Below are 23,042 nucleotides of genomic sequence, written 5' to 3'. Positions count from 1 at the left end.
AAGGCAATATATTTTTGCTATATCGAAATTTAACACATTAAAATTTCTATCGCATCAAGGAATTAATTGTTTTAATTGTTTTAACATTCTGACAATTACAATTATAAATTTTTTGCTGCATCATCAAATCTATTTAGTTATAAATTTACATTAAACTTGCGTAGCAAACTATAGCTTTACTGAACCGATTACAGTTCTCCAATTTAATTATTAAGCTTATTATAGTCGATGTTAATTTTACTATCATTATTAAAAAAATAAAAATTGTATCGATGGATTTTCTTTAAATAAGAGTTCATTAACAACTTTGAAATTGAAAATTGAAGCACGCTAGAGCTTGACTAGGATTCAAAGGCTTAAATAAACGGATCTGACGTCAACCGAGGCTAAAATATACGAGAATATTCGGTCTATTAGTGTACACCAGGTCGAAAGAGAGCGGCGCGATCGTAAATTAGGCATACCGATGACACGTCGTCGTCGGGGCGATCGTTTCTACGTAGACGAGGGGGATCACCACATGGCACGAGCCGACCGGTCGACCGGGGAGCAATAAATGGGGACTCTCGTGCCCGGGCCCGTCATGATAGTCAGGATAGCGTGGCGCGCAATCGAGAAGTCGGTGTCATCTGTTGCATCGGTTACATCCTGACCGGCAGAGCGTGACTGCACAGCACTGTCGGCGGTAGTCGGCCACCGTAAACGAGGGTGCGCGCACGGGGCTAACTACCCCCTAATTGCCGGGCCCGTTAACAACGAGTATCCCCTAACAATCATTTAATGACAGGTTAGTTCGGTCTCGATAGATACAGACTGGTCGATTTTCATCGAATTTATTGAAAAGTTTGCGGTCGATGAAATGATGCGTACGACCTCTCGCCGGTGTAGAGATACTCTGGAAAAAAGTGCGAAGATGCAAAATGCAATTGCGAGCGAGTGAGCGAGCGTGAGAAGAAATGCTCGGAGAGATCTCGTGATTGGATGGACAGAATACATTTGTCTTCGATTATTTCGTGTCTACGTACGCTCGTCGTTTATTTCCCGGCTCTGCAGAGGCATGAGATCCTTATACGGCATCTTTGTTAATACATATTTTCTCGTCTGGAAACATTAATTTTGATGCACGACAATATGCAAGCTTGACACGGGAACTATTACCCATATTATAAGAAAGACGCTGTAAAGACGTGCATAATGTCGAAAGACCGTTCGATTAGATGGACAGCACTCATTTGTCATCGACTTTACATTATTTTTTTTTTTTAATATTCTATCCTGTAAGAGAGTTTAGGTTTTATCCATTTACTGTCGATTCGCCACGTAATGCAACGTTTACAGTTAGAATAGATACATTCAATGCAAAACAGACTGCTTTGAAGTATCATACCTAACTAACAGTCGATGACCTTAGATATGCAATTATAAGAGGATCAGTTGGCAACAAGGAAGGCCTAAAGGTCTGATGTTAAACGACTGTCAGAGACATTCAAGTTGATATCCAATGTGATTTCTTGCTATGCTGTCACTTGCTATAGATAGTACGTAGATTAACGAATTAACTAAACATCTCCAATTTTAATACGCGCATATATTTACACTATTTGATTAGTATAACATTTTTTCGATTTTTAAATGCTTTTGGTTACAATAATTTTACTTTTTGATTTTTCTAAAATTTATTAAGATCTACACTGTTAGATATCAAAGGAACAGTGATAAGCTAATCTCTTGAATTATACAAAATTTTGTCAATTTTAATTTCCACATGGAAAAAATGTTTGGTTGAATTAAATGGAATTCTACTGGAAAATGAACGATCCAATCTATTAGATTATTATATAGTAGACTGAATTGTTCTAAATCTATTAGAATTTTGATAAAGTTAATCAAAATTCTGGATTGTTTATTTTCCACCAGAATTTCAGCTAACTCCACTAAACATTTATCTCCGTGGATGTATATTAAAATATAAGTCATTTCCTGGTAATTTCAAAATAACGTTCATAGTAACTTAATAAATAATAAACTTTTGAATTAAATTTAATATATCTTCTTAAGTTAAATTGTTTAACTCCATTGTTTTAGTTAAATTAACGATACATTAAGTTGGAGCAGTGGTGATTTATAGAAATAAAAATTATAAAAATATTTAAAATTGGGTATAATTTGACATTACGAATTTAAGTGTATAAGTATTAGCAGTTTTCATTTAACTAAAATTCTGTTCGATTCGAAAATTCGAGGAACAGAAATGGCGGATTGGTTCAAGAATCCCAGACAACCACCTCGTGACCAATCCTTGCCGATGTCCTTCCGCCAATCTGTCCCGACAGAGGTGATCGGCGGCGTGCGCCAATCGGTTTTGAAGTCCGTCGTGAATACCGCGAGGTGTATTCTTCATAGTGGTCATCTGTGTACCATATTTTGGACAGGGCGCGTGCCGATAATATGGCGTCCGCGAACGCAATAATTTAGGGAGTCGCGATCGTGTAGAGACTGACGCGAATTCAGAGACACAACAGTCGACGGATATAATGCTAGGGCGTCGATGTCGAAGCAATAATTTATACCGATCGAGACGTAAATATAAGGATATCGCAAATGACATATGGCAGTGTCCGATGATTAGAACCGCGAGAGAACCTTTCAAGTATTATCGGTACCTACGAAGATCAGGGGTCCTATTCTGTACACGTCGATAGTTGTCAGTGTCATTATGTGTCTTGTGCAGTTTTTTTACCATACAAAATATCTTCGCAAGACACGTAACGACACCAACAACAGCTCGGTAGACGTATACAGAATAGCACTCCTGCCTCTGTATTCTGTAACTCGTTATGCAGTCGTTATGTGTTCATAATGACAGTTGCGCAGTTTTTTTACTATGTAAAATATCTGCGCAACTGTCGTTATGAATACATAACGATTACATAATGAGTTATAGAATTCCGCTGCATAAAATCGTCCGATCTTACACGCGAATTTAATACTTGTAATCTTTGAATATTCCATCAGACTTACAGTAAGTAATTCTTGAGAAGAGAGTTTATAGGATTCCCTTTTATTTTATGTAATTTTAGAAAATTAAATATTTTTTAATCTATTTGCATTATTAGCGTATATACGCGTATTCATATTTGTATACGAATATTCATCGATAAATGGCCGCGCATCTGATATACGTTATATATTGTCACGTGGTAACAAAACGAAAAAAACTACTTATATAATAATATAATATATATTAATTATATATCTAATTTGATATATTACTTCATGCCATATTTTTTAATAATTAAGATATTGATGCATGAATGTTATTGATATCTCTGCCCTTTCAAATTTGAATTTTATATTAATTTCCATATATATGTATACATACGTATACACATTTGATTCCTGCATCAGGAGTGGTTTAATTAGAGCGGAAATAAACTATGATATAGTTCCTCGTACCCATTGATTATTTTATCTCATACAACTGACGTCCAGCCAAGTCCAGTAAGAGATAATAATAAGGTGACGAGGACCATCTAATTTAATGTATAGAACGGTCAGTCGGGTGCTGAATAGCTCGTGAATCGAATTTTAATAATGTGTGGTTTCTCCTTAATTCTTTTTTTGTACCTTTTGCTTCTCACTTGCGCGCACCTATTATATTATTTCTATAATTTCTAATGGATCTGCGTGACGCGAACTCATTTGCGGCGTAACCCCTTTTTCTTTTCGCCGCATCTCGCGTCGTCGTTTTTCTATCGTCTCAAATGACTTCTTTTTATTGCCATACGACGTCATATTGCTATTATGAAGTCGCATTTATGCCACGCGTGTAGACTGAAATGTCCAACTTCTAATACAATACCAATGCGCCACGTTTTTTTTACAAAGTCCGCGAATTATATAATAAACCGCATGATGGCCTGTCCTTTTAATCTCTGATTAGATGCAAATTTGTTCTAAAGAATAGACTGCTCTAAAAAATATCTCTTTTTATAAACAATAAATTATACAATAAAAAAAGGATTTCGCGATAGAAACTTCTCTATTTCATATTAACCGCAATATGAATAAATGTGGATTATTAAGCGGAATTAATTTTATCGGGGCAATGCATACACAAAAAAATGTACATATATATATATATATATATTTATTAGGTCATTTAAAAAATATCCGCGGTTTTTTGTTCAATTTTTGAATGAAAAAACCGCGGATACTTTTTAAATGACCCAATATATATATTATTAGTATTAACTAACAACAATTTAATTGAAAATAATGTCTTGTGTTTGATAGTAATGAAGCAAATAAAATATTATTAAAAAACAAGCACATGATGTATTTATTTCATTAATGTTCTTGAATTAATAAGATGAGAATAAATCAAAAAGAAGTCGAAATATTTAAGAGGTGTAATTATATATTTACCTTAAATTATATTACAACATTATAATTACTTATTCGCACCAAGAATTACATTGACTCTTAGTCGTTTTTCTTATATTATTGATTAAATTAACAAGATTATTTTCAATTAGATAACTGTTAGTTAATGCAATTAATATACATCATTTTTTTTCATCTATATATACTATCTGTATAAAAGGAAAGAAATATAAGTTTAACCGACAAAGAAGAAAGTTTCTGCGAGATTTAGTATCTAATCTATGAAGAATGGTTATACAATTTTTAACAATAGGATTCCTATAGAAATAAAGAATGCGTTTGATGATCAAGCTCGACCTTCAGCCGAACGGCGATCGAAACCGGCTATCTCTTGCGTGGTGCAGTTTCTGGATGAGCAACGAGTTTCTTTGAACCTCCTCCGGGGACATCCTTACTGAGAATTCAGATTATTATATCATAACGATCGGCAGTGTGGCAGCACTTATGATTTATCGGATTGCTCTCGCTCGAGGAAATTCTTCTTTTTTTCTTTTCTTCGAATCTTGGCTGAGCATTGGTTGCGCGCGATGTTGATTAAGCATATTAATTAGCACATCCTGATGAAAGTTTCGGCATTGATGTTATCGTAATGCTTTACTTTACACGTACCAGCAAAAATGCTCGAGTATTTTTGAACGAGTTTCCTGAAAATTAGTTTAATAACTAGCGAGCAAAACTAATCAGTCGGCATATCAAAGCGCTCGTTTATTTTTCGGCACGCTTCTCCTTAATGGAAGCGTGAAGTTAAATGACTAAGCAGATTGATACGAAAATTATAGACTGCTAATTAATTTGTATCATTACTATATTTTGTACTTTTTTCAAGCAGAACATTTATGTTAACGTTTTTTGATGTGATAAGTATCAAGAAGATAGTTCTGAAGATATAAATTAAGGAAAGTTATTATATGAAGTTGTTATATGCAGTTATATGAAGTTATATAATTATTTTTAAATTACACACAATTAGAAAATATAAGAAATATTAAATTATAAATTTAATTATGATTAAAAACTTATTATTGTTTAGCAATTAATAAATAAAATTAAAAACTAATCATTAGCTAAATTACAAAATGAATTGGTGCTTTTCTCTAAAAAGGTTGTTGTGGTTTTTTTTTTCGAAGGAATTTGGGGCGGCACAAGAGAAATTCGAAGGGATGAATTGCGGCGGCGCTAGAAAACCGTGAAACACATTTTGGCGGTACGATCCTGCGAACGAGTTAGACTGATTTTGATAATCGGTTCCGCGCATCCTCTTATTACTCAACGATTGCTTCGAAAGGATTAACGAGTTTCCAAGTGGGCCGAATGTCGAGGTGATGGAAAAATCCGCTCGACACGGAGTCAGATGGCTATAAAATTGATCCTTGTCCGGGGTGCCGACTTTGACACCATAAGGGTAACGAAAGGTATCTCGAAATTTTCGGTTTCTAGATCGCTTTCTCGTTGTACCTGCAACCTGGAACGAATCGCTTCTCCCATGAGACGCGTCGAAAGAAGGTTGTGATCTAAATTTGATCAAGATCGTCGGGATCTTGACACTTTCAAAGTATATAGTCATGTCTTCTGTGTCTAATAGAATTGTCTAATCGGATATTTTTTCACATAATTTTATTAAATTCCTGATAATAAATTTATTATAATTTATTATAATAAGGTTTTAATAGGCACATAATAAAATTGAAGAAGAAAACGGATTTTGTAATTAGACTATTTAGAAGTATTCGATATCGGTGAAAGAAATTTAACTTTATTTCATTATGCGAATGCATAATTTACTAATAAATATATAATAAATTAATAAATTAATTTGCTGACAAGTAACAAGAAATTGTAGATATGTGAAGTGTGAATGTGAAAATCCATAAAGTCATATAATTCATCAAATATTAATTCATACGAAGAGCAACGCGAAGAAAATGGAAAAAAAAGGATAATCGAATCTCTCGGGCCAATTTGTTTTCCCAGTTGAAAGGGCGCGGAGCAATGCATTCGACGCAAATTGTGCCTGAAATCGATTTTCAGCGATCCTTTCGATGCTTGACCACTTCTGGTCACGCCCTACAACCGAGTGACCATTCGGTCAAAATCTGTCTCAGTTTGCCGCTGTCTCTTCGTTTTCTTTGGGAACCTATCCCTTCTCCTTTCTAACGGGATATTAGCTATGTTTCTCTTCTAACTTGTTCTAGTCTAGTGTTAAGAGCTAATTCTAAAAACGCGAATTATATCATTTTTATGATTTATAATGTATCCTATAGATATATACATTATAAATCACAAAAGTACATATATACACACATATATATATAAAGTAATATACCGAATGTTCAAAATAAAGCGTAAATTTTTATCTCGGAAAAACAGTATTATTGAAAAAGATTCAGACAAAAATTGTAGGGATCAAAAAGGTCTGTTTACTGATCTTATCAATTTCACATTGAGTGGCGTCGCCAAAATCAGGTCACATCGATTTTTTTTAATGGAATACTTTACTTGTTTCCAGATTCTAATAGCTGATGTTAAGAGCTTTCCAAACGCTATAAGAAAATATTTTTTTATTAAGTACTTTTTGAGTTATGATGCTTGAAAGTTGCAGCACCGCCGGCATTAACATTACCTAAGGTGTCCGACCGACAGTTAAAACCTCTTGAATGTTGTTCAGGATCATGTCCTGGATATCATCTGTCAAGATCAAAGCTAATGGGGGAGGTAAAAATGAATTTTTAGTGCAAAAATTAAAATAAGAGGAATAATCTCCAATGCCTTGACAAATCCAGGACCATTCTGAACATTCAAAAGGTTTTAGCCGTCGGTCCATCGGACCTTGGATAATGTTAATGCCGGTACTATAACTTTCAAGCATCATAACTCGAAAAGTATTCAATAAAAAATAACTAATATAATATTTTAGAAAGCTCTCGACATTGGCTATTTGATTCTGGAATGAAAAGTAGGATATTCCATTTAAAAAAATCGACTTTGACCTGACCTTGGCGACGCTACTCAAAGTCAAAGTAATAAAATCAATAAATATATCTTTTTGAATATAATTTTCTGAACAATTTTTCTCAATAATGCCGTGTTTCCGAGATACAGATTTACTTTATTTTGAACACTCGCTATATATTATTTTTTTACAGTTTACATAAAATACCTTATTTAATTTAATTAATTAATTTTTTAAATATTTAAACATTAATTTAACAACAAAAAGGAAAATCTTATAATAAACGCGAAATAAGTACTTTTACGTTTAGCTGTTATTAAACTACAAAATTTAAAATTATTTTTTTTATTTGCTACTTACAATAAAATATTATTTGTAGGGTCAGATCTTATAAAAAAAAAAAAATCAAACAGTCATGATGTTTTTATGTGCTCAATTATATATGTTTTTATGCTTAATTATATGTAATATAATTTGCCCCAAGGACGAAAATCCCGTTTAAAGTATTTTACCGTCTAGCAGATATATCGCAAGATATCAGGGATCTTCTCTCGTAACAGCCAATGCCGAATGTTGGTCCGTTCGTTCAGGTAATTAATGATCGCTAATTACTGGACATCTGGTGCTGGAAGGGATCCTTATTTACGACAGGAAGGTGGACGTCCATCTAGAGAAAGAAACGAAAAAAGGAAATCATACGAAATCGCTAACGAGCTCTATTGTAGGGCACGTGCCGCTGTCCGCCTACGTATCTTAAAATGTGACGGATTCTTTTTTTCCTTCTCCCGATCTCGCCAATTTAACGGAAGGAGAGGACTCGATTGAAACCTCCATCCATATTTTGTCCATTTGTTCATCATTTTGCCTCTTTCCGAGGATAGGTTTAGACAAGTCGCTCAATCATCGTCTTTCACATTGAACCTTTACGCATAACAACAATATCGCCTCTAGAATTTGAAACTTAAAACTTTATAAATCTCCATATTATATTATTTTATTAATAGAATTGCTGTAATACACAGTTAATTCTTCCATATGTGAACATTGGATTATTTTTTACTATAATCTCCTGAAAGGAAAAGATCTTCATCCCTTCGTTTTTTGCTCAAATATCTAGTTAATTCTTTTTATTCTCGAGATCTTTTTTTACAAATCCATCAATTTTTTGGGCAAGAACCTGTGAACGGCGGGTAGTCAAGTGCTTTGGCTTCGAGAGCTAGCAGATAAAATACATTTGGACGATCAGCATGGTAAATCCGCTGAGAGCAATTCGACATGCGTTAATTGACTATTTCAATAATTGACTAATTCAAGTGACTATCAAGTCAATAAGATGCATTCATACGTCAGCATCTTTTAAGGAGGTCATGTTCTTACGTTATTCTAGTATCGTTTTGTGATTATGTTCTCCTCTCGTATTTTCGACAAGTCTTATATCGTCTTCGGGGCGTCGAAATCACCACAAGCGATGTTGTTCAACAAGTGTTCAGCATAAGTGATATTTTTCTTTCCTCACATTTGATATACCTATAGCACATATAGGTAGCTATTTTAAAGAAAAAGAAAAATATTGATATTTTTCTAGAGTTTGTAACATTATCAGTATCCACCAAGAATGTCATTGTAAAGTAATATTTGATTATCAATTTGGGAAAAAAAAGGATGCAGCTTATTTTGGATCTGTTTAATTTACTTATAAAAAACATAATTTTTTATTCACAAACTGAAAGTTTTTCTTACGAATTGTATTAAGAATAGGATTCTACAATCCTATCCTGTATAATTATATCTATTTAAAAAGAAATAACTTGCGAATTTAGATCCGATAGCTACTGCTATAATATTATACATTATTGACTTTGTCATGAATTGAGTTGCTCAATTATATATAAATATATGTCTATAACATGATTGTTCTAAACGTTTGTAAATTAACGATATATATTTCAATATATTGTATGTCGCGAACAAAGCATGATATCAGCGACAGCTGCTGGTTGTCATATGCGTAACGCTATATTAATTTGCGTTCGTCCGGTCGCTTCGGCAGTGAAAGAAAGAGAAACATGACCGAGGAACAACTGGACAAAGGACAGACGTGACGCGAGTAATTAGAGCGAAATTACGGACCAGCGTCTATGCGAAGTAAAGCATTCTCACGGCATCAAAAAGATATTTTGCAATAGATGTACAAATACCACTTCATGCGACTTGGACAATCCCTCGAGAGAGAGAAAGCGACCGTTATGCCGAAGACGAGGGTGACAAAACCGAAAATAATGAAGACACTGTCAGAGAAAAGCGCACGTGAATCGTTCGCATCCGGAAGGGGTTCCGAAGGAAGGGGACGCAGACTTCCATAGAGAAACGGAAAGGTGGGCAACAAGTGCGTGTGCCGGTCACGCGCCCGCGTGCAGAACCGGAAAATCGACATTTATACACGAGATGACCGGAAGAATGCGGTATGACATCATGCATCGCGGTTTAGCGATTCATTCTGCTTAATCATATCCAATCGGCACAGCTGATACGGCTTGAAAAAGTCGAGACAAAGTAAAATCATCTGTTTCTTTTTTGTTTTAATTTTAAATGGACAATACGCGTCACAGGATATCGATTAAATTGACGATGCACGAATTACCATCTTTTTTTATTATATTATACTTTTTGATACTTTGTTATACAAGCAGCTGTAAGAATATTTATAAGAGTGTTCCAAAAGTAACAATTAATCTTTTGCATGAGAAAATACGGTATTAAAAAATACGGTATTAAAAAATTCTGAAAAAATTTTAAAACAATTCTTAGAGCTCTATGAGAAAAAAATTAATAATAATAATTTTTGTTTTTTGCTGTTTTTCTGTAAAGTTGATAGTATTTAAGTAAAAAATGACAAACAAACTCATGAAATTTATATTACTGAAAAGCATAAAAAACCGTTTTAAATTTTTTATAAAAAGTATTTTTAATTTTTTTTTTTTAAATCTTTCTCTCCAAGCGTAATACAAGGTAGTTGCTTATGAAACTTTTCTTTTAATATTCAATTCTTTCGAATATTAATATTTGTTCCTTTCGAAGAAGAAGAAGAAATATTAACAACATATCGTATTTATTTATTTATTTCTCTTTGTTACGAACACTGTTTTTTATTTACAATAGTGTACAAAAGTATATTTTATTTAATACAATTAATAATACAAATATTTGCATCATATAATAAATTTATCGACGTATGAATATATTTCCTTGTTTAATTTACATAATATTTCTTATTTATAAAAAGTCTTTGGCTAAATAAAGCCGATTATATGATAAATTCCTGAACGCGATTTGATCATTATTGTTGTTTACAAAGTTGCTTCTGCTTTAGATCTTTGGTTTTTTACTTCAAAATGATCAAAGTTGATAATTGTAATCTTGACTAGATACGACATAATTACAAATTCACAATGAGATCCCTATAGCACAAAGTTATACAAAAGCAGCAACACTGTTACAACAATGCATGTTGCAACAATATTGCAGAGATTTTGCAGCGATGATGCTATAAATTCTGTGCTATATGAATGTTTCAAGGAATAAATTGATCTTAAATCCAAATTGATCTTAAATCCATTGCCGCCTAATTAAAGAAAAAAAGCGATGTCTAATTACACACACAATAATAGCAATGACTAAATAATAATACAATGATAATAATTTAATTTTCTTTGACGGAAATAGTTAAATTACAGTTTTGTTAAAAGTACAGAGAATTGATAAGATACATAATATAATATAATATATTCGCCTTATAAATAAACATAAAATATGTCTTAAAAACTGCCATACGTACATACACATGCAACATACATACAATGAGCTTCCTTTGCTACTATCGCGCTTAGTCTTTGGATTTTTAGCTGTTTCATTTTTTATCTTATATTAAAATACGTAAAAAGTACATAAAACACGCATGTTCGTTATTGCATTTGTAATACAAATAAAAAATCTAGTTAATACTATTTTTGATGCTTAATTCAAACTGAAGATACATTAGAAATTTTTAAGTATAAACTTTAAAAAGTATTTGAAAAAATTGTCAGCACATTACATATATGTATATTAAAATTGTAATTAAATAACTTATTGCCATATATAAAATCATTCTTTGCATAATAATAATAAAAATAATTATTAGCAAAAATTTTATAAGGACATAATTAGGCTTTATTGGATATATACTTATTTAGATTAAATTGTGAGTATTAAGAATGCCTTCGGTACCAGTTGTGTAGTTCAGTCTTATAATTTTTTACAATTATTATAAATATCTTGTTACGCTTTAGAAATATATTGAAATATTATCTGTGCGTTTTGTAATTAAACATCTCATACGATAAAGACTAACAATTATTCATTCCTTTTACAATTAATGTTAATAATACGTATCGCAGTTTAAACACATTAAGCTTTAATGACTGATTTAAATATTTTAAATTTAAGAGTAGAGTACAACAATGATCTAATTCACTTATTAGAGCTTGAGAAAATTAATTTTGAAGAAAATTATTTAAATATCAAAATTTTTATTTAAATATTAAATTCGTAAAAGGAAAAAACTTATAAGAGCCAACACAGGTTTTTCATGTATTCAAACGAATATGATATTTCAAGATTTTTAATTTCGACACATCTTTATTATCATAAATTTATCAAACGACTTATTTTAATAGCGTACAATTTATATTGCATCAATTACTGAAGATGGCCAAAATAATGTGGTCAAAACGTTTAAATTTTTATCAATAAATATTATATTTTTTACAAACACACGAAAAACCTGTGTCTAATAGGCTTTTTCTTTTTATTAATTTAATTGTATCATTCGAGCCCTTACACTCTTTGTATTTTAAATATTAAGTATTAAAATTAGTCCAAGAATTCAAAAAATATATCCAATTTAATTTTTTTAAAAGGAAAGTTTATAATTAGAGGCTATTGTTGCACTGCAAGATTTATTGAAAATTAGTTTAAGTGAATGCATTTTTAGAAAAATGGTGTCAGAAACATTGAAAGGGTACACATGATACTTGCGTTTTCGGAATTCGTGTCTATCTCTTGCTGTCGTGTCTCTGTAGAAGATCGCATAAGGCGGCTATGTAGCTCTGTGCCATCTGCAGGGTCTCGAACTTGCTCAGTTTGTGATCGGTTCCGAGGCTTGGCACAACCTCACGTAACTTGTCGAAGGCGTCGTTCAGTCCGTTCATACGACGTCGTTCACGTGCGTTCGCAGCGAGACGTCGACGTTTCAGCACTGTCGGCGACGGTGGCACATCGCGGGATCTCCGTCTGCCCTTTCGCGGACTTACTGGTGGCGTCGTCGGCATCCTCTGAAAAAAAATTGCAGCTTGATTGAACAATCACGCGCTCGATGCACGCTTTCGATCATTATTATCATCAATTGTTAATAATTAGGATAAATAAATATTATTGGAATTTAATTATTAGCTCTATTCACTCAAAATATCTAATAGCCGTTCCATTAAATTGCAATTTGAATCAACTTTTAACGAGACTTTATAAAGAAAATAACATAGATTACTCGCGATAGTTACTTGCGTCGATATGATGGGCTCCCAACAATTGGCGCGAGGTTCGACGATGGTGAGAATCGGCTTGCTGTTCTCCAGGGATTGATATCTCGGTTCTTGAGGAGGCGTCTCATAGCAATACGACGGTGACTGATAGTCCATTGAACTTTCCTCGTATAACGTCGATCGCGGCGACGTGGTCTGATCCATCGAGTGTGACGGCTCGTATCTGGAAATTCGCGAGAATGACGAACCTTGAAATAATCATTTCTTCGCGCAAAATTCTTAGCGCGTGCGTTTACCTTTGCGGAGTGACAGGAGTTAAAGCACCATAAGGTCCTCGATCGTATCCTTCTGGAGTTTTCGTGTATTCCGATACCATGTCTTTGGCGTAGTCCAGTGTCTCGATGTCTCTTCGCGGCGTGAGCTCGCTCTCGTGTGTGCAGTTGTCTCGATACACGATTCTTGTAGACTCATAGTTTGGAGAATTATACGGCGATGGGTACAGAGGATCGTAGCTCCTCACTGAATTTGGATAAGCGGGTGTTAACATGTCAGATTGTGTGTTCTGGTAGTTGCAGTGATGGTTCGATAGCAGAGCCATGATTGGAAAAATTGGTCGACTTGGCACAACGAGAATATATCTCTATGCGTAGCATATACAGTGCCTCATCAGAGTTGTCTCGTAAGATGAAATGTAGCGAGAGTAATCTTCTTTTTACAAGTCCGAGATTTTTGTATAAGCAAAATTTTCACGACATTGCTAGTCTTCATTAAATCCTCTTGACGTCACGTTGAAGAAAGAGTTGAAGCACAAAATTCGTCAGGATTGATTCATATTTCATTGGGTTTGTCAACTCAGCCAAGTGATGGCTTTTAGGCAGTTTAAACGTAATCTTACAGCTCTAATACTTAATACACATCATATTAATTAAACGATTTCATTACATCTAACGAAATATATCCGATATAATATTAAGAGCTGGACTTCTTGTGCGTGAAAAATACTGCATGTACTATTCGACACATCACCTACGCGAAATCGATCCGATCGAATCTTTGCGTAAACTATATCTTCGCTGATAGTGTCTCAGTTCACTGCGTTCCTTGTGTCGAACATCTTCTACACGTAGGCCGTGGGAAAGGAACATCGAAGCCGAACTGTCAGACGTTCGATCAGGTCAACGGGAGGACGCTAAGGTGGACACCACAGCCCCGATCCTCGCGGTGTAAAGGCTCGAGTTTGAGTGCGCTTGGCGCGTGCCAGAGTTCCCGTCAGCAGATCAACATATGGTTCCCACCTTGTTTTCTACCTATCCTTATGGGCGATATGTACACCTGGCAGCGGCTCATTCGGGTTCCTTCTGTATCTACCCCTCTTCTCTTCAGGTTCTTCGACATCCGTTCCGCAGGCACGCCCGCGCCGCGAGTCCGTCCTACCTCCGCGACCTGCCGAGAAGCGACCTCCGGCCTGAAAGAAAGATGCTTGCGGGTGTTCTTTGGAAAGAGTTCATTGTTCTGTTATTATAAGCGGATGTGCGGCAAAACGTAAAGAAATTAAAAAATTGGAAATGTTATTTCTATATATCATTGAAAAATAAAAAAATGAAATGCAAAATTGACTCCTTCAGACCTTGTGTACATTGTAATATAGGTTTATCAAATTTGATGACATTATTCGTTAAAATGATTTAATTCTATCAACATCATCTGAGATCTCTGATAGAAATAAGCCTCGGTCTAAAGGCTTAGGACGGCACTCGCACGGAATGCAAGAGATCCGATTTCTGACCAAGGTAATATTCTTCGCAATAAATTTATTTTACAGATAATCAAATTATTTTGACAAGAATTTAAAAAAAAATAAAAATTATCAAACGAGAAAGGCTACGAATTAAAGCTAGCTGTCAATAATTAATCTATCTTTAATATCTAATTGATATAAATATTTAATATACAGACGTTTCAACCTTCATCAAGTCATCTTCAGTAATACATAAAAATTAAACAATTAAATTTATTTACATTTCTATGTAATTATATTATGATCTCTCTAATGTCTATTGAGCATCAATAATTTAACTGTGATATTATTTCGGTAGTTTAGCTGCGTTTTAAATTCGGAAAAATTTTGGCGCGTAATTCAATTGATTACAATATAGTATATATGTATGTACATATAATATAATATACATTAATTCACTTTAAATTAGTTAAGCATTAAAAAGATCTCAGGTTAGACCATTGTGATCAGGATTTTCTATTTCCTATTTGATGAGTTTCTGATAGAAATAGTTTAATAGAAATTTGTCTGTGCTCGATTTGCTGAATACTACTACGTTAGGAGACTCGTTAGAAGACACAGTAATATCTCGACGTTAAGACAAACTTAAAAACTTACGCGGATAATGAGTCCATTACAATATCACGGTGATATTTTCAATTTTTACTGCGCTGATCGGATGATGAACTGATCACGATGGCAGTGCGGAAATTAATTTTCAATTTCCGATTTCCCTGTCTTTCTTCCTGTTTGGCGTTTGAATCGTCACGACGATCGACAGCGGAACAACAGATGCTTTCACAATACAAGCCACTACACGTGTAATAACTGTATGCACCATGTTATATCGTTGCATTTTTGTATAGGTAGCATCAAAAGAACAATGAAGACGTAACACGAAAGGGAGAGGAAACCGAGCATTAATGATCCTCGTGGTTTTCTGTCGTCTATAATCTAAAAATGAAATAAAGGCACGAAAATTAAAATTAGTAATTTAAAATTCGATTGTGGGATGAAATTTTCTTTCTAAATGTCTTATTTAAATTACTCGACGTTACATAAATTTACTTTGATAAATATATTAGGATTTTTTATTACTTTCAAAAATACATTGAAATAATTGTATAAGATAATAATTCTGTATGCACGATAATTTTCGCACGATTAATTTTACAGAAATTAGATATGGTTAGAAAATAGCGATTAACTTTTTCAAAAAGAGATAGAGATTAATTAGTGCCATTATTTTTTTAATCAAATTTTATATTATTATGTCAAGTAGATTCAAATAGATGTTGAATGAAAAATAAAATGAGAATATGTCGATATAATCGAGCGACTGTTAAACTTTAAAAATGTGTTATCAAGCAGTTTAAAATGTCAAAAACTTCTCTACATTCTTCTTCCATCGAGATATTTAACTTTTTATGAAATGCGAACGCAAAAAGTTGACAAAAATATTAGTGTCAAAATATTTATGGACACTACTGTATAAAAAGCAACATAAACGTGAGTCTTTCATTTGACAAAAAATACAGACCATATTTATGAATCATATTGTTTACAATTTTGTACGATTTTTTATTAAGTATATTCCATTTAAATTTCAAGTTTAATAATATGATTGTGTCTATAAATAATATGAATCTTAATCTTTTACGATTTTTTATAACATACCGTTGAAATAATTCGAGTAATATTCTGTAATATTGATCGACATCGATTTGTGATTGATTCGTGGACACTCTATTAAGAAATCGTATACATCGACGAGGAATGATACAAATACAGAATGAGAAGGGAGGGAAGGTAGTAGAATACAACGGTCGCGTGCTATTACTACGGACCCCTTCACCTTAAGATAATTAGCGATATCCATCTCCTACGGGGTTCTACCCCTCGTACGAACAGAGCCAGACCTCAGACTCGGAACGCGTGGCATTCGTCTACGAGCGTATAACAAGAGGAGGCCGCAAGGTGTCGGCCAGCCGAGGGCGGGAGATTCCAGGATAAAGACGCGCGTGGCGCCGGAAGGAAGCCCTCGAGAGACTGCATTCGGTGCCTTACCGTAACGTTGAAACGCGTTAACGTTATCAACAGTGCCGGAACTTCAAAAGACAAACTGCGACGTACCGATGAAGCTTTAGAATTATTGTAATGATAATAAAATACTTCTTCTTTTATATTCGTACGAAATGAACAATAATATAATAACGTTAAATATTTATAATACCTAATAACGTAAATTATTAAAATTCTATATAATATTTAATTTTATATAAGAAAACGTGAAAAATGGTGACTGAAATGTTAATTCAAAATTTACGAAATTGTGATGAAATATTGAAAAATTTGTGAAAATGGGGTATTCTATTACTGAAAGTGGCGTGCAGCTGTCTTTCAAATTCCTCATTGCAAATGAAATAAAAGCGATGGATGAAGGTTAATTCTATCTTTCTCATGAAGTGATGCCGTTGGATAAGAGACTTTTAATAATCTTGTATTAAAGAATCGCGATACAGTTTGGGGGGGAAGTGTAAGGTGTTGGTGACCAAAAGCGGGAGATCTTGTGATAAAGGAGTCGACGAGAAGGAAACCTGAAGCACTCATGAGGAACGACACCTTGCGCGATCGGGTGAGCAAAAGAGTTTAATCGGTACTGCCAAGTGGACATTTAAACACGTTCGATATAAACAACTGAGTCTTGTTAATAATTAATTTTCGTATAACTCTTTTGCTATGGAAAATTTTGACACAAAATAGGCGTTTAGCAATGACATTATACATGGTCAACTATACAACAACGACTTCTTATCAGCGCGTGTTTTTTACAGAAATAATTGAAACGCTGAATTGTTTCACAATGAAGAAAATATTTTATAATTGATTTCTATTTTTCATTCAAACATTAAACATAAAACTTGAAACATACGCAATATTTAGGCCAGTATTTATGGTCGATTTTTATATTTAATCTTCTTAAATACAATCTTAAAATGTCATAAATCACAGAATTGACATTTTAAGACATTACTTAAGATGGTTTTGAAATAAAAACATACTCCTTTAGTTACTAAGTAGTTGTTGATAAAATAGTGACTGCCTCTATAGACGCCAACGACAATGAAAATGTTAAACTATTTGACTTTAAAGATACGTTAGCAAATATTCTACATATGTTTTCTGACTTTGGATTTTGACTGCAGTCATGATTGAACGTACCCTCGTCATATAATGATTAACTTTTCGTCAGCTTATTTCACATCCAATTAGAAACTCCGTTCGAGGGGTGGAATACGTGACGAGTGTATGATAGATTGACTATTGTTGTTTGCAGTTTTGACACTTTGCCGCTCTCGGAAACGAATCCAAAACGTATCCGAGAGCCATATGGCATCGCAAGCGTGTGGCGAAATCCTTGAAGCATCTTTTAATTTCTTGTTCTAACGCTCGAAATCGTATTGTGCATTGTACAATACGCATGTTTGAAGGTATATTTTTCAAGGAAATTAATAAAATAATTTAAATAAAATATATGCATACATATCTACATGTGACATCGAAAGAACGTATGCAAAACTTACGTATATTGATGTAACAATCATAAGATACATAACTTATCCAATTTAACAGCTTATAAAAATATCTCTAATATCTCTGCAAATATTTGCGATAAACAATTATATACATCCGAGTTGAAAAGAACTACATTCATGACATGCCATTTGAAATTGCAGTGTTTTTTTCCGATTCTTTACATCTTCTGATAAAAATGTGTATTGAAGATGTTGGAATTTAATAATATGTCTTCTTATTTTTGTCATATTCATGCCTTTTTTTTATTAATTCGTGACAAAATAAACAGAAAGTTATGGTAACATAGAAAGTCTATGTGCATTGCAAGATGAAGAAGGTAGAGAAGCGTTCTGAAAATTCAAACCTTCGAATGAAATGACGGATAATACAAAGAAAATTGCACTCTACAATTACGATGTTGCTTTACAACGAACATCAAACCGCAAAATTAGGTGTATACCTTTCAGCAATCATTTGACTATAGCTAATAGGAACAATTGCTTCGAGAGTCGTGTTACACAAAGAATTGTTAATATTGTGAGATATTGCACACGACTGGACGATGTGGTAAGGATCGAAGAGACCCGTTTAATACTCTACTAACATAAGTAAAATGGATTTCTTTGACGGGCACAACTACAGAGTCAACAAAATTCTACTATTGGCAATCGGCCAATGGCCTTACCAATCGTCTAGGACGAGCCACGCAATAGTCATCGTCATAGTAACTATAGTTTGCACGCAAATTTTCGCTAAGGTATGGCGATGAATACTTCATCGCATCAACATTCAATTCAAGGAAATAAATGTATAAATTCGCGTGTATATTTATGACATTATGTTAAAGGTTATTCCACAAGAAATTTTTTTGTATCATTTTGCAGTCCGCTGTTGCATAATAAATAACTGAAACAATTTACGGATACAAATATGACGAATTGCGAGCTGCATATTTTTTTTACCGTAAACACGTCAATAAATCATTTATTAAAGTTTTATTTATTAAAAATAAAAATTTGTTTTATTTTTTTTATTTTTATTTTTATAACAACTGTGCAATAATAGTTGTATGCATTTGTCAATAAGGCTGATGTTCTTAAGGTGCCTCTATGTAATTCGCAAATCATAAAACGTAGTTCACAAATGTTGAAGCAGAATGATAATCACCGCACGCAAGTCTTTCATTCTGCGTCTGTGTTTGTGAATTACGTTTTGCGATTTGCGAATTATGTAGAAGCATCTTTATGCTACAATATTATACCGTCTGCGGTTGGCAAAAGATTAAAATAACGAATCGTATCATGGATTCAATTTTTTTTTTATGACTAATAATAATTAACTCATTCTCTCAAGCTATGTGGTATGTTCTCCTACATTCACGATATGGATATCGTGATCGAGTGTCTTGTTCCATTAATGGTTGACGTATCAGGTATGACGAAAATAATGAATTCCGTACTGTACGCGAATGAGGTACGTACGATCATTTTCTCTATAATGTATCTCACAATCAGTATAATTAACTTATTCTGAATATAAAAGCGTTTTTCTGCTCAATTGTAATTTCAATGTAGGTAATGTACAAAGGCAATTTACGAAGCATATATTGTTAAACATTTAACTCCGATAAAACGTTAAAACTCAAACAATTTGATCACTTAAGAATATTTTACATTTATAGATAAGAGCCTTGCTCGATCAAATAAAAGATGATTTTTATTCGTTAAAAAATTCCAATGACATAAAGATACTTGAAAAATATGCGGATAGTGGTAAAAAATCCTCGACCATTTATATTTGTGAGTAAATTAAAAATAGAAACTAAAAATTAATTGTTTAATTAATTTTTAGTTTCTTATATATTTAACTACTTTTTAAATAACACTTTTCTTTAGGTGTGATGTATATATTAACAGTAGCATTTTTATTGATGCCCCTCCAACCGTTAATCCTTCAAGTCACCAATGTCACTCGGCCTATGTTGCACAGAGTCGAATATTACATCGACATGGATAAGTATTATTTTCACATACTGATTCACGGATATTTCACCGCTATAATTTGCGTTACGTCCATCGTCGCGACCGATGCAATATTTGTCATATTTATGCGACACGCTTGCGGTCTATTTATCATAACTGGGTGAGTAACAGCGTTTCGCGGGAAGAGATTCGATGAGAAGCTCTTTCCTTTTTCAATTTTATATCGTTATCCTTGAAGCTCGCGAATAGAACAAGCTATACAGGAAATATACCTGATCGGAGATGTCAATCTCCCAATTACAAAAGATACGGCGTACCAAAATATGGTACAGTGTGTTCACGATCACAGAGCAGCTATAAGGTTTGTTATTTGTATTTCATTGTAATTAAATCTTCTGTTTGTCTTGGAATAAAAATAAATTTGGACAGTCTTAGACGAGTGCAGAATGTAGTTGTTTAATTTTACGATATTGGGACGTCATTTACTGTTATTAAAATATATTTGAATCAAGGTTTGTCAATCTCATAGAAATTGTGTATTCCAAACACTTTCTATTCCATGCCGGGCTGAATATGATAGCTATGAGCGTTACAGGCGTTGGGGTATGTGCTTCTTGTATTATTAATTGTAATAGTAACGAGTGTTGGAAATTGATTTAGCAATACATTAATAGATGAACAATTACAATTAATTAGTTTCGTAAATATCTTAAGAACGATTTAAAGAAAAGACTTTTTATTGCACTTATGATGTAATTATTAACTGAATTTATTATATGTATATTTAATTAAATATTTAATTCTAGGATTGTCATACATCTGTGACACATTTCAAGTTGTATTCTTGGAATTTTTTATTGTTTAAATGTTTGTATTTTGTAATTTAAAGGAATGTGAATTTTGATTTTATAATGATATTTTATCATATGTGAAGTTCTCCTTAAAAAAATTTATTTTTTCGGAATAAAATAGAATAGATATATTTAGGGGTTCAAAAAATCCATTGTACCAAACCAAATGTACCAAAAAATATACCTATAGCCCTAAAATTAAAATATTATTTTCATAATTAATTAGCAGCGATTAATATATCTCATTTAGGCTGTGACAAAATCAAATGATCTATCTGAGCTTTTGAGACTAATAGCGGTGTCGTGTGCGTTACTATTTCATCTATGCTTTGAATGTATTAATGCTCAGAGATTGATAGATTACAGTGGATACCTCCATACTAATTTGTACGTATTTCACGCGTAAACGTTAAATAAAATTAATTAATATTATTGATAAAAACGTGTAAATATATTAATTTAATAAATTAATTTAATAAATTCCAGTAAATATATGAATATAAATTTAAAAACACAGCTTAGCAAAATGTGAGCAAGCTCTTATCTGTAATTGCAGAATAAATTTAAACTGGTACAATGCGTCGCCTAGAACGAAAAAACTTGTTCTTTTTATGATGATGAAAACGCAGCCGCCGTGCGTATTAACGGCTGGCGGTATGTTCGTTTTGTGCATGGAAACATTCGCCACGGTAAGATAATTTGTTCCGAACTTGTAGGGAGGGAGAAAGTACGTTGACATAATTTTTATGTATTAGGAAAGCACATTACATGCCTTAACTCAGAGCTGTCCAAGATTGGTGTTTCTTTGCTTGAAATTGAAATGTGTCGATATTCACGTCCTCACTTCATTGCATTTTTATCGTAGCACGCGATGCTCAGTCTCATGAATGGCACTAGGCTGAAATCGTTAAAAGATATTGACCTGTAGCTTTCACTATTTAAAAGCATTCTGTTACTAATATTATAAGATATTATTCATAATAAATTTAACTATAAAAATATGAATAACAGAATATTTTTAAACACAGTGAAAGACACAGGTCAAAAACTTTTAACGATTTCAAACTAGTGTCATCCTTGAGACCGAACGTCGCACGCTACAATTAAACAACAATGAAGTAAGGAAACGGTAATAGATGTGAATACCGACATATTTCGATTTCAAGCCAAAAAACACCGACCTGGGCACTTATCATAGAACATGGTCGGAATGGATTCTGATCGGAATTATTCACCCAGTAAGCAAGAAACATTTTAGAACGTTTCAGCAACATTGTAGCAATGTTACAATGCTGTTGAAATGTTCCAAAATGTTTCTTGCTTACTGGGCAATTATTCCCCAGATTTCTATTATGTTTTCTAGGGAAAGCAGAATAATTCCGATAAGAATTCATTCTGACATGTTCTATGATAGATATCCTGGACAGCTCTACCTTAATTGAAACACATCTCTTATTATAGTTTCAAGATTATAGTTGTAATCGTATTAATTTTACATTCAAATACTATACTTACAATGTTGACTGTTTTTCTTTAAGATTGTGAAGACTGCTGTCTCATATTTCACTTTCTTGCGCAAGGCACATTGATAAGCGCAGCTTTCCAAGTTTTAATGAGACGTCATATCTAGAAACAGCAATCATCCACCAGTTAGATCTAGGACCGATTAATATTGATTAGAAATTTTGATCTGAAATTGAGAGCAATCCTTATTGAAATAATTACTGAAATTGTAACAGCAGTTACTAAATGGATGCGACCTATATAAATGATATTGTGGTATTAGATACATATATATATATAAAATTTTTTATAAAGTGCTGTTATTTTTAACAAGTATTTTTGTATTATTTAATGCATCTACAATGATTATAGTTACAC

At 33.1% G+C, this 23,042-nt stretch overlaps 2 protein-coding genes across 6 annotated transcripts; one reads left to right on the top strand and one right to left on the bottom strand.

Annotated features, from left to right (window-relative positions):
* Nucleotides 1-7,732: 7,732 nt before the first annotated feature.
* On the bottom strand, nt 7,733-22,767 carry LOC105151939 (Basic helix-loop-helix transcription factor amos). Of its 3 annotated transcripts, XM_011065926.2 has the most exons (6): nt 22,677-22,767; nt 15,371-15,706; nt 13,272-14,440; nt 12,994-13,198; nt 12,473-12,768; nt 7,733-11,018 (listed from the first exon to the last, which is right to left on the bottom strand). In XM_011065926.2, exons 3-5 carry the CDS (start codon nt 13,571-13,573, stop codon nt 12,490-12,492), a joined length of 786 nt encoding a protein of 261 aa, XP_011064228.1. In that variant the 5' UTR covers nt 13,574-14,440; nt 15,371-15,706; nt 22,677-22,767; the 3' UTR covers nt 7,733-11,018; nt 12,473-12,489. The 3 variants fall into 3 exon arrangements, with proteins under 3 accessions (XP_011064228.1, XP_087269431.1, XP_087269432.1); XM_087413305.1 differs by having other exon boundaries at nt 7,733-12,768; XM_087413306.1 differs by lacking the exon at nt 22,677-22,767 and adding an exon at nt 17,975-18,068 and having other exon boundaries at nt 7,733-12,768.
* Nucleotides 18,862-23,016, top strand: LOC105151943 (odorant receptor 13a-like). Of its 3 annotated transcripts, none has more exons than XM_087413303.1 (9): nt 18,862-19,052; nt 19,682-19,801; nt 20,010-20,127; nt 20,224-20,470; nt 20,549-20,671; nt 20,823-20,913; nt 21,412-21,548; nt 21,718-21,850; nt 22,700-23,016. In XM_087413303.1, exons 1-9 carry the CDS (start codon nt 18,942-18,944, stop codon nt 22,748-22,750), a joined length of 1,131 nt encoding a protein of 376 aa, XP_087269429.1. In that variant the 5' UTR covers nt 18,862-18,941; the 3' UTR covers nt 22,751-23,016. The 3 variants fall into 3 exon arrangements, with proteins under 3 accessions (XP_087269429.1, XP_087269428.1, XP_087269430.1); XM_087413302.1 differs by having other exon boundaries at nt 18,862-19,085; XM_087413304.1 differs by lacking the exon at nt 22,700-23,016 and having other exon boundaries at nt 18,862-19,085; nt 21,648-21,822.
* The last annotated feature ends 26 nt before the right edge of the window (nt 23,017-23,042 follow it).

Source organism: Acromyrmex echinatior, chromosome 14, assembly GCF_024713525.1.
Source record: "Acromyrmex echinatior isolate Ae372 chromosome 14, ASM2471352v2, whole genome shotgun sequence".
In the NCBI taxonomy this organism is placed as follows: domain Eukaryota; kingdom Metazoa; phylum Arthropoda; class Insecta; order Hymenoptera; family Formicidae; genus Acromyrmex; species Acromyrmex echinatior.
This window is presented reverse-complemented; position numbering and strand designations above follow the sequence as displayed.

Coding starts and splice junctions, on each gene's coding strand:
- LOC105151943 (XM_087413302.1), top strand. CDS start 18,942: ATGGATTTCTTTGACGGGCACAACTACAGAGTCAACAAAATTCTACTA. Junction 19,086..19,681: donor GCACGCAAATTTTCGCTAAG/GTATGGCGATGA, acceptor CATTCTCTCAAG/CTATGTGGTATGTTCTCCTA. Junction 20,672..20,822: donor GATCACAGAGCAGCTATAAG/GTTTGTTATTTG, acceptor ATTTGAATCAAG/GTTTGTCAATCTCATAGAAA.
- LOC105151939 (XM_087413305.1), bottom strand. CDS start 13,573: ATGGCTCTGCTATCGAACCATCACTGCAACTACCAGAACACACAATCT. Junction 13,199..13,271: donor ACTCCTGTCACTCCGCAAAG/GTAAACGCACGC, acceptor GCGAATTTCCAG/ATACGAGCCGTCACACTCGA. Junction 12,769..12,993: donor AGCCCATCATATCGACGCAA/GTAACTATCGCG, acceptor ATTTTTTTTCAG/AGGATGCCGACGACGCCACC.